This window comes from Equus przewalskii, chromosome 32, assembly GCF_037783145.1.
Source record: "Equus przewalskii isolate Varuska chromosome 32, EquPr2, whole genome shotgun sequence".
In the NCBI taxonomy this organism is placed as follows: domain Eukaryota; kingdom Metazoa; phylum Chordata; class Mammalia; order Perissodactyla; family Equidae; genus Equus; species Equus przewalskii.
In genome coordinates this window covers 17,070,695-17,083,130 of record NC_091862.1, presented here as the reverse complement: position 1 = coordinate 17,083,130, position 12,436 = coordinate 17,070,695, and the positions used below count along the sequence as shown (strand labels likewise).

Here is a 12,436-nt window from a genome sequence, read left to right as displayed (position 1 = left end):
AATCTCATAACTTATGTTATGATGACAGGTGCTCTTAAATAACTTAGAACAGTGACCTAAAACTTGAGCATGCTTCAGAATCTCCTGCATCACCTGGAGAGCTTGTTAAAACACGGGTGCTGGGGCTCAAGAATTTGTATTTCTAACAAGTTCCTAAGTAGTGCTGCTGCTGCTGGTCCCGGGACCACACTTTGAGAATCACTGACGTAGAGAATTGAAAATTACAAGGTTGAGCTCTGCCCCTGTTTCAGCTGAATCACTTTATGCTGTAAAATAAAGGTTTAGCAAAGAAGTCGATGGTAGTCCTGCCCAATAGAACTCTCTCTAATGTCTACATCTGTGCTGTTCAGTGTGGTAGCTGCTAGCTACATGTGGCATTGAGCACTTGAAATGTGGTTAATACAACTGAGGAACTGGATGTTTATGTTATTTAAATTAGTTAAATAGCCACATGTGACTAGTGGTTACCATATTGGACAGTGCAGATCTATAGAAATGAAAAATATATTATAATTGTAGGCTGATAATGTGCTAAAACAAGTGTGAGCCTACTTAATCTAGGGAATGTGACAATTTACATAATGTTTATATTAAAGTTTATTTTCTGCTTTTCTTGGGATAATTTCAAGCCATGGCAAAAGTTAGGAACAGCGGGGGGCAGGAGAAGATGAGGTTGAGAGAGGTACTTTCCTAGAGCAGGGGTGTCTAAACGCCTGTGGAAGGTGAACTCTTAGCTAATAGACTTCAAATGCTGTACTGGCCACTTAAAACAATGCTAACAATTGTTCTTTTACCTATTTTTATTTGTAAAACAATTTAATCCACTACCCTAATGCGTCATTATTTCTACTTATGTTTCCTTTGCATCCTTGATTGTGTCATTTTGCATATATAATGGATTTATAGGATTTGTCATTCAGTCAGCTGATATTTGACTATCTTCTAAAAGCCAGACACTGGGGATACAGCAGTGAACAAAGCAAACATCCATTCTGTCTGGAGCTCACTTCTAATGGGAGCAGACAGATAAAATACATTGTCTGTCACGTGATAAGTGATGTGGGAGGGAAGGAGGATAGGGAGTGTGGGGTAGTAGGTTTGCAGTTTTAGGGGAGAAGGCCTCACTGAGGTGTCATTCGAGCAGAGATTTGGTGGAGGGGAAGAAATTCAAGCCATGCAGATGGAGCTGGGGGACAGGCATTCCAGGCAGAGAGAATAGCAGCTGCTAGATTTGGATTTGGGGTATGGGAGAAAGACTGGAGTCAAGGATATGACACCAAGCTTTTAGGCCTGGGCGACTGGAATGACTTGCCATTTTCTGAGTTGGAAATAATAAGTGAGCGAGCAGCAGGGATTTTTGGGGGAGGGATGCGAGGAGGTGTGGGAGAGCAGTTTATTTTGAGGAATGTTGGGTTTGAGATGCTTACAGAACGTTTAAGTGGAAACCTTTAGTAGGCATTTGAATATGTAAGAATTATGATAATTTGTAGTTTTGTAGCCTTATTTAGTTCCACAAATAAATTGAAATTTTTTTCTATTCTGTTCAGAGTGTCAGTTCTTAGCCACTATTAGCATAACTAGTGGAAAAGAGAATATTCCCATTAGTTTTATCATGTGCATTCATGGGCCAAGTATAACCAGCTAATAAAATACTAAGGGCTGGGCCTGCCCCGTGGCTGAGTGGTTAAGTTTGCGCACTCTGCTGCCGTGGCCCAGGGTTCGGATCCTGGGCGCGGACATGGCACTGCTTGTCAGGCCACGTTGAAGCGGTGTCCCACATCCCACAACTAGAAGGACCTGCAACTAAGATATATAGCTGTGTACAGGGGTGGTTTGGGGAGATAAAGCAGAAAAAGAAAAAAAGAAATTGGCAACAGTTGTTAGCCCAGGTGCCAATCTTTAAAAAAAAAAAAACTAAGGGGCTGTTTTCAGAAACTGGGGCTTCATTTAGAATTTAGAAAATGTCTCCTCATTTTAACTTATTTCTAGTCCATCTTATGGGTACATATTAGTAAGTAAACTTACAGTGCATTGAATATGATTTAATTTATATGATTTTGGGGAGGAATTTTAATATCAGTGTGTCTACTTTAATTAAAATTAAATAAAATTAAAAATTCTGTTCCTCAGGCGCTCTAACCACATTTCAGGAGCTCAGTATGAGGCTAGTGGCCAGCCTGTTGGACAGTACAGGCATAGAACGTTTCCATGGTTGTAGGAAGTTCTGTGGGACAGTAGTAGATCTGGATGCTGGGATGTATTACATCCTGTTTAATGTGATCTTAGCTCCACTGTGCTGTTGCACGTATTTTTATTAGTATTACATTTAGCTCTGGCCAACGTGTAGCAGTGAAAAAACAAGGATTATCAGACAAGGGTGATCTGGATGACAAGAGAGTCATCACTTTATATGACGATTTGATGGGATTGTGGTTGTTTGGTTTAGCAATGAGAAAGCTTGAGAGAGCAATGGTGTTTAAATAGTTGAAGAAATGTCATGTAGTAGAGGGTCAAACCAGGACAAATAGGAGGCAGATTTTGGCTCATTATAAGGAAGTATTCACAAAGCAATCCTAACAATCAAAGAGTTGGCTTTGAAAAATAGTGTTTTCTGTCACTGGATATGTTGAAGCAAAGAATGGTTGACCATTTCACTGTAAGGGATATTGTGGAAGAGATTTGTTGTCAGCTTTGAATATACACTAGATCTCTAAGGACCCTTTTAAATCCAAGATTCTGTCACTTTAATCGCATCATGGGTCACATGAAATCACCTGTGGGGGGTGGTGTGTATGTTTTAGGAGAGAGTCACAGAAGTTAACAGTTGGTTGCCTATATTTTAGAGTTTTGCATAACATTTTAGTTTATCAGAGATGTGAGGAGTCCGAGGAGCATCCTCCTTTGAGAAATAGTGTCAAAACAAGTAGTTAACTGTAAGTATCTATTAAGAGTGATCCTGGTCTAGAGAAACGTGTGTTTTTAAATAATCTGCGCTGCTTGCATGATATGCTTTATCATAACTTTCCAGCAGGTAAAATTCTTCTTTGATTATAGTGTGAATTTAAAACTAATCCCTTTCAGACTTTCTGTACTGAGAGTGTCTCAAGCTCTGCTTGCCGCTTATCGTGCCTCATTGTTCTAGGTGGGAAGTGAGAGGTGACCAGTTTGTTCATTTCTTATTGTTTTCCCTGGCATTTTGATAGTTGAGAAGAAATATAGTAGATGATTAACAACCGTTCAAGTTGTATAAACTGGTATCATAAAGTAATGTTTCTTTTATTGAGCTGTAGTTTTATAACAAGTTTAGAGAAAGTTTCTATATGGCTTGAAATCCACCTGCAGCTTATTTTCTTACCTGCGTTTGCAGTACTTCACACCAGCACACGCCCTCTCTTCTTCGTTCCTGCCAGGGTTGCTTCCATTCTTCTGTTCGCCCGGGTCAAAAATCTTGGCGTAGTCGTTGGTTCTTTCAGACTGTCACCAAATTAACTCAGTAGTTCTTAAATGCCTTTCATAGTCATCCCTTTCACAGTATTTTCATTGATACTGTGCTAGTCTTGGTTCTTAGTTCACACTTGGAGCAACATACCTCAAAGTGGCTGACTGGTTGGCACACGTTCGGTTTCCCTGCCCTCAGATCCATTCTACACATTATCCTCATCTTCCTAGAGTGCTGCTTTCTATGTCACTTTTCTGCCCAGGCTTCCGATTGCTTACTGTATCAAGTGTCAACATTTCTTTCTTAGCTTTCAGGCCTCTTTAGGGTCTTTTCCAACCTGTTACCTTGCTCCCACCCCGGTTCTGTTCTTCAGAGTCCTCTCATTTTCCTCCTCGTAGACCTGTGCGTTAGGTACCTGTTTGGCTGCTGTAACAAAGACCAAAATAGCAATGGCTTAAACAAAATTAAAGTTTCCATCTCCTGTAACAATCAAGTCTAAGCAGTTCAGGGCTAATATGACAGTTCCCTGTGCTGTGGACCTTGACTGCTCCTCTGTTGTTGTGCTCCCCAAAGTCTTTCCCTCATCTGCAAGGTCGAGGGTAGTTTACCTCCATCATTTCCATATTCCAGCTGGTGGGGAGAAACCTAGGGAAAGAAAAACCCCATTCATTTTAAGGGTATGACCTGGGAGTAGCATACATAATTTCTGCATATGTTCCATTGACAAGAATTTCTTTATAAAGCTACACATAACTACAGAGAGCTAGATAATGCACCCAATTAAAATTCTACCACTGTGAAAGAAGAGGCATTCCTGCCACCTTTTACATCTTGCTCATTGGAGGAGTGTGTGTGTATGCGCATTCACACACGCACATATTGTATATATCTGTGTAAATACATGCTATCTATGGTAATGAGGTTAGGAGAGTCAAGATTTTTGATCAAATAATACATGTACGTGGTTAAAAAATAAAATAGTATAGAAGGGCTTATAATGAAAAGTAACAATTGCCCCCGTTCCTTCTCACTGCCAGACTCATTACATAGAGTGAACCACTTTTAGCTGTTTTTGATTCTTGTGATTATCTTCATGTCTCTAAATCAAATGCTTAAACTGCTATTTCTTGTTTTATCAACTTTTGACATCATCTACTGACTTCCTGCCAAGATGGATTACAAACCTATCCCTGCGCCTCCATAAAGTTGTGTCATAATTTTTGCTTCCTCTTTTGTGGTTACCTTTGCACCTTTGAGTCATATACTTTAGCCGCAATTTCTTGTTCCGTAATTTATAGACTGACAGTACTTCTTAACCCTTCCACTTTGTAAGAAAAGATACTAGGGAGATCTCCCTCTCATTTTTCGTCTTATTGGCGACTCTTTTACGTTGTCAAAGTTGATAACATTGCGTTTTGTCTGAGGAGTAAATAAATGCCCTGCACTTTATTAGTCTACGATGACTGTGGAAGTGTTCTGATATTCGAGTCATCTGAATGTGGAAAGGGGTGTTCCACATCAGTGGACCTCTTCAAGTACAGACCATGGTACCAATTTATTAAGGAGTTAGGCTTGATGGCTTCTAAGGCCTCTTGTGACCTTGAGAGTCTGTGAATCACCTCTCTGGAATTTGACTTGAGTTCAGGACAAATGAACCACTCAAGAATTATTTTGGGAAGTGAATTAATAGAAGTCACTAAGCTATTTGAATATGTTAGTAGCAGTACAGTGAAGTGGGCAACAGGAATATAACATCGCGCTGACTGGCCCTACCCCTTATTTGCTCTGTGATCTTGAATAACAGTCCTGTAAACTCAATTTCATCATCTGTAAAATGGAGTAATAATAGTGCTTACATTACAGGATTGTGAGAGCCAACATAAGGTTGTTTCACATTTTTAAGGTTTTTATCTTAAAAGAGACAGTGTGTATAGTGTGCTTAGGATTTTGTGTAGCACATGGTAAATGTTCAGTAAATGATATCTCTATGATTACTCTGATTTTAAAACCTTTTAAAAAATGCTTCCACTGTTTTATTTATTTCGTTGTTTTGTTTTAATAACCTTTTTGGGTAGCTTGCCTAAGCTTGTTTGTGTAGAAGTAATATTTTCTATTTGGGTTAATTTATCCAAAATTTATAATATTTTTTTCTTTTTTTCTTTTGAGGAAGTACTGAAGTTAGCCCTGAGCTAACTGCTGCCAATCCTCTTTTTGCTGAGGAAGACTGGCCCTGAGCTAACATCCATGCCCATCTTCCTCTACTTTATATGTGGGACACCTACCACAGCATGGCTTACCAAGCTGTGCCATGTCCCCACCCGGGATCCAAACTGGCGAACCCTGGGCTGCTGAAGCGGAACATGTGCACTTAACCGCTGTGCCACTAGGCCAGCATGAAAATTTATAATATTTTAAAGAGGAAAGATGATATGTTTGTCTTTTCTGGTCTATGACTATTTATAGTGTTTCTCTTGGTGTACCTTGTTTGCTAAGTTTTAAAAATATTCTTTTGTTATTTGGAGGATTTGTATTTGTACCTTTTATAGTGTCCTTAAACCATCTTTTTCTTAACTATTTCCTATCTGGTCAGTCAGTATTCAATGGTAACCTTTGATTCCTCTTATGGCCTGTGTGACAATGGTCTAATTCTGCGTTTCCCTTTTTTCTCTTCCTGTTGTTTTTAGTTGCATTCTTGCTACTTTGTCAGAATGTATATAACATTAAGTAGTAGTATTCCACCCAAGGCTCTACTCTGTATTTTAGTCTTTGCGCTACAGTAGGGTCTGTGTCCTTTGCTGGTGGATCCCTGCTTGTCCCTTGTTTAGATGAAGCACATCCTCTGGAAGGTTCCTCAGGAAGGGCTTGTGTACAACATTCCTGGAGTTATTGCACATTCAAAATGTTTTTTCTGTAACCTTGGTATTTGAAGGACAGCTTGACTGGGTATAAAATCTTTGGCTTACACTTTAAAAAAATCAGCTTTATTGAGGTATAATTTACCTAAAAATTCACCAATTTTAAGATTATAATTTGAAAAATTTGGCAAATATAGTTCTGTAACCATGACCCTAATGATATAGAACAGGGATCAACAAACTATAGCCCACAAGCCGCATCTGGCGTGCCGCCTATTTCTAGTAGAGGCTTCTTTTAGTGCAGCCACGCCGCTTTGTTAGTGCTGTCTGTGGTGGTCTTGCACTCCATCAGCAGAGCTGAGTACTTGCAGTGAGACTGTGTAGCCTACAAAGCATAACATATTTACTACGTGGACCTTTACAGAAGTTTGCTGATTTCTGATACAGAATGTTTCTTTTACTCAAAAAGTTCCCTCGTGCCCCTTTGCAATTAATCTCCTCCTTTTGCCCCCAACCCTTGACAACCACAGATTGGCCAGAGTTTGTTATAAATGGAATCTTATAGTGTATAGTTGCCTTGTCTGGCTTCTTTCACTGAGATTAGTGGTCTTGAGATTCATCCATTTTGTTGGGTGCATCAGTGGATTGCTCCTTTTTATTGTTGACTTGTACTTTCTTTCTTTGAATTTATTGAAAATACTGCTTCATTCTTGCTTTGCTTTGAACGTTGCCTTTAAGAAGCCTGATGGTTGCCTAATTTTTTTTTTTTTTTTTTTTACTCTTATTAGATAATTTGATCTTTTGGCCTTGAGTTTCCGAGGATTTTTTTCCTGGCCTTTAAAATCTGATAGTTTTATTAGTGTATCTCTTGAAGTTAATTGTGTCTGGTAATACTTTTACTTCTAAGTTTTCTCAGAACATAGTTTTAAATATTGGTTCTGTCTAATCAGCTGAAATGTTTTGATTTGCATTTTGTTTTCTTTTTACAGTAACTTTGGAGTTGGTTTATGTTTTCATTTTTTTCCTATTTTTAGGTATTTTGTGGACGCAGCTCAAGAGCCCTTTTTGTCAGCATAGTGACTTGCAGTTTCTTTAATGCGTGATGGTAATGATGGTAGTAGTGGCGGGAGAAGGGGAGGAGTCGACGTATCTTGTTGCTGTTTTGTTTCTGCAGGTTCCTTAGTTTTCTTCCTCCTTTCATTTCGTTGCCACATCAAGAGGCACCATCCTTTCCCTGTTTATCTGATTCCCCCTCGGAAGCAGTGCTTCTTGTGCTTGCCACCTCCAGTTCCACTCAATTTTTTTTTAAACAGTTTTGCTAAAGTGTAATTCCTACCATATAATTCACCTATTTAAATTGTAAAGTTTAGTGGTTTTTAAAAAAATATTCACAGATATGTGCAGCCATTACTATGGTTAAGTCAACATTTTCATTAGCTCAGAAAAATACCCTGTTTCACCTTCTGTTCCCTTAACCCCTGACCATAAGCAACTGCTAATCTACTTTCTGTCTCTACAAATTGGCCTATTCTGGACATTTCATTAAATAGAACCATACAATATGTGGTCTTTTGTGACTGGCTTCTTTCACTTAGCATAACGTTTTCAAGGTTCATTCATGTGGTAGCACGAATCAGTGTTCATTCTTTTTTATGACTTAATATTCCATTGTATGGTTATACCACATTTTGTTTATCCATTCATCACTGGAGGGACATTTGGGTTTCCACTTTTTGGCTCTTATGAATAATGCTACTATGAACGTTTGTGTACAAGTTTTTGTGTGGACATACAGTTTTGTTTCTCTTGGTTGTACACACAGGATTAGAATTTTAAGTTCCTTCTTTGTGGCCAGTGCTGTGAACCTCCAAGTGCTAGACCTGTGTTCAGTATTTTGCTACGTAGTGTGGTACTTCCTCTTTTTGGGAATGATTTTGTATGTACTTCCTCTGTGTCCCCTGCTGCCTTCTGCTTTTTTCCCTTGGAGTATCTCTCTTTTTTTTTTTTTGGTGAGGAAGATTGGCTCTGAGCTAACATCTGCACCAGTCTTCCTCTATTTTGTGTGTGGGACGTTTCCATAGCATGGCTTGATGAGCTGTGTGTAGGTCCGCCACTGGGATCCGAAGCCACGAACCCTAAATCAGTGAAACAGAGCACATGAATTTAACCACTGTGCCACCAGGCCGGCCCCTCTTGGAGTCTCTTAAACCTCACCCACTACCCTTGCTTTCTGTACTCACAGACTTGCAGCGATAGTAGGAGCTTTAGTGGATTTGTTATTTAATTTTCTACTTACAGGTAATTTGAAGTCTAGATATTCTCTGCCTCCTAGTAATGTGAAAGCGTGGGTCGTGTGTGGTTTTGTATTTGCCCTTCTTGATTTTAGCTTTAGGCTTTTTGAGCAGCTGTTTGGAGAAATTCAGATTCTGGTGGCTATCATTTCCCTCTAGAACCTGGAAGCTACACAGTTGATGAGTAAATTAAATTAGTTTGCATAAATATTTTAAACTTCATGTGATGCTTTTATTGAATCTCATTTTAAAATAGTCCTTCATAATGTAGCCAAATCAAGCAAAGGATGTTTTGGCTAAAATATTTTATTTCTGAATAAAGTCAAGTTCATACATTTAATCTTACAGATCTTAGATCTGTGAGGACAGGAACGACGCTATCTTGTTTATTCTTATAATCCTAAGCATGTAGCACTCTGTCTGGTATGTATAGATAGTCAATAAACGTATTGAGGGAGTTAATAAGGGCTTTATTGAATAGTAAGTGTACACATGAGACCATGAGAGTTATTGGAGTTTAACATCTTATATTTAACCTCAAAGAGTTGACAGTTGGGGGAGCCAAATATATATATTATTGATCTTGCTTTCGTTCTTGAAAAATTGGTTCCTTTTGGGCTCTGTAACAGTTTATCTGGTTGATTTTCATCCACTTCTGTGGCTGCTCCTTGTCACAATCTTTGAGGGCTCCACTTCCTTTGCGTATCTCTTAAACGTTTGCTTTTGTCTCTCTTCTCTGTGTGTTCTTCCCTGGCCACTTTAGTTCACTTCTCTTGCTTCAGTTGCTATCTATATAACTCGAAATCTAGATCTCTTTCCTAGGTCTCTTTTCTGAGCCCCAGGTCCATGTGTTCAGCTGACTGCTGAATATCTCTATTTGTATGGTCCATAACGCTAACCGAATAAATAAGTTGTCCTTTTCCTCCTTAACTCTGCTACTTCTCCAGGATTTCTGCAATCAGTCTATGACATGAGCATCTCAACCGTTACCCCCCTCCCTCCTCTAAATCTAGTCAGTCAGGTGTGTGTTACCTACTAAATATAACTCACATCCTTCTACTTTTCTTCATCCTTACTGTCATCATTGCAGACCAGGTTGTGATTACCTGGGCCCTTGCAACAACTTCCAGTTTTGCTCTCTTCCACTCCGATCTACAAGCAGCCAGAGTGATTATTCTGAAATACCTCTGATCATCTCACTATCAGCCTAAAATATTTGTCTCATTCATTTCAGAAAATGGAATCATCAAGACAGATAAAGTCTTTGAAGTCATGCTGGCCACAGACCGCTCCCACTATGCAAAATGTAACCCTTATATGGATTCTCCACAATCAATAGGTAAGCTTTGGATTTCTGAAAATGTCACATTTTTACTCCTTTACTCTTTAATTTTTCTAGATAGAAATAGGCTGGAACACAGATATTTATTTTTACCTTACAAGTTTGAATTTTATGCCTTAGTAAGTTTCATAATACCAAACATATCCATTTTGATAAAATGATATTGTATATGGAGTATCTTTTCTATTTTCTCAAACAATATATAACATGTAGATTTTTTTAAAGCAGTTTTTCTTAAAATATACTTTTTTTTTTTTTGCTGAGGAAGATTTTCCCTGAGCTAACATCTGGGCCAGTCTTCCTCTTTTTGCTTGAGGAAGATTTGCCCCAGCTAACATCTGGGCCAGTTTTCCTCTACTTTATACTTGGGTTGCTGCCATGGCATGGCTGACGAGTGTTGTAGGTCTGCTCCTGTGATCTGAACCTGGAAACCTGGGCTGCTAAAGTGGAGGGCGTCAAACTTAACCACTATGCCATGGAGCTGGCCCCTTAAAATATACTTTTAATGAAAACTTACAGTTTAAGCTGAGTGCCGAGTTTTCTTTAGGGGCCTTAATATTGACTAAGGTGGTTGTTTTGTATTAGCATCAGTTTTTAAAGTCAGTACTAAAGGAAATCAGTGTCAGTTTTTATTGACTTCTCTGCTTCACTTGCCCTGACTTTTTGGCTTTTGCTTGTTTTCAGAAAGTTCCGTATTTAACTCCTTCTCCTGAAGCAGGTTTTGCTGAGCTGCTGAGCCTTGGCAGTGGGTGCCTTTGAGGCTTAGAAGCACCTCGGGATTCTGTCGGCCAGCTGCCTGCCGTCTTCTGTTGGAGCGCTTTACACAGTCGGCAGAGGAGATCCTGGGGAGCTTCTGAACCCCGAAGGCACCTGCTACCACCGCTCAGTGAAGATTGTTCAGACGCAGACGCAGGTAAAGGACTTTGAGAAAGCAACACTGGAAGAAAAACAACTAAAAGCTAAAAACTAGGCAAAGGTTATGTGGATTACCGTCAGGTGGCAGCGAGAAGAGTAAATTGCAGTGGTTTCTTAGTGCCTTAAGCTACTGTGATGCCAGCTGCTCCTTTTTTTAAGTTGTGAGAAATAACGAAGCAATTTAATTTTGCAGGCATTTTGCTTACCTATTATATGTGGAAACTTATTTTCTTTTTGTAAATCTGAAGAGAAAACAAGTCATAAATTTGTCAACTCAACTTAATTGAAATTCTTCCTTTCTTAGCTAACTCCATGAGAGAAGGGATTTTCAGGAGCAGTGGGACTGCTGCACCAGACGAGCACCTTAGCCTTTGGTGTGATTGTGTTTTCTGATTCTAACTGCTGCATGACAGTACCCTAAAGTACCAAATAAAGTTTTATTTTTTTGAGATCATAAAAATGAAAACAGTTATTATGGAAAATAAATTATGGATGTTAGGAAAAGAAGGACGTGGAGTATTCGGTGGGTTTTTGCAGCTGCGTGTATCAGTAGTTCTCATCTTCTTTTGCAGGTTTCCAGGCCACAATCAGTGCTCCACACATGGTAAGTTAACTTTGGTCATTCGGGTACAAGTGGATCACGTTTTTCCTGTATGATCACTTTCTTCAATAAAAAAGGTTTAAATAAAGTTTTAAACTTTTAAGTATATCAATTTTATCATCTGTGAATTGTGTAAATTGATAATGAGCATCATATTCTTAATGCATGGTATATACAAGGAACTCTTCATGGTAGAAACTGTCACTTAAGTTTTTGCAGGTTGTCGTTAGTATCTAATGTAAAAAAATTGGATATGAAAGATTATTTAGTAATGAGTTAATTAAGGGAGAAAATATTTTAAATAATATAACAGGCATATAGAAATCTCAAGTTGAATATTATTTCATATTTTATTTGGAAAATTCGCTAGGAACTGGTCAAGTATAGCAGCTAGGAAGCAGTAGAACTTTGGGAAGGACCTATTTCAAGTTATCTGGCACTTTTAATCTGTTGGGAATTTTCTTCAGTTTTAAATGTCAGTTATTTGAATGAGTACTCTGTTGGTTTTTTGTGACAAGAACAATAGCTTTTCTGATTCTCTGCAAGTGTTTGGGGTTGGAGAAGCTCTTATTTAAACTTAAAGCCTTCTGTATACTAAAATAAATTCTACACATATAGTGAACTGATAATTATACCAGAAGAAAAATATAGGAAAATTATTTATAAGCACTAAATAGAAACAACTGTTTAAACATGAAAAAAGACATACAAGCCATTAAAAAACCTAATGTATTTTGCAACATAAAAATTTGGTATTTTTGCAGAGACAAAATGTTGCAAGCAAAATTAAAAGAAGAAAAGCTGAAGAAATATATGTAATACATATGACAGCATAGGGCAAATTTCCATATAAATATACACACACACACATACGTAAGCCTGTGTATCCCGTAAATTAGCAAGTAAAAGACTAGTAAGCCCAAAAGAAAATGGGTAAAGTACAAGGATGATAGTTCATAGAAAAAGAAATACAAATGACGTTGGCATTTAAAC

The 12,436-nt window shown here is 38.4% G+C and overlaps 1 protein-coding gene across 8 annotated transcripts in view; it reads left to right on the top strand.

Moving 5' to 3' along the window:
* PCMT1 (protein-L-isoaspartate (D-aspartate) O-methyltransferase) overlaps positions 1-12,436 on the top strand; it is a 53,129-nt gene that overhangs the window by 3,249 nt on the left and 37,444 nt on the right. For all 8 annotated transcript variants that reach the window (XR_011535508.1, XR_011535507.1, XR_011535509.1 and 5 more), the window contains exons 2-3: positions 9,820-9,924; positions 11,415-11,446. Coding sequence is in view for 4 of the 8 variants with exons in the window: in XM_070602943.1 (XP_070459044.1) it covers positions 9,820-9,924; positions 11,415-11,446 (137 nt within the window). In the remaining 4 variants the exon portion in view is untranslated. The remainder of the gene's footprint in view (positions 1-9,819; positions 9,925-11,414; positions 11,447-12,436) is intronic.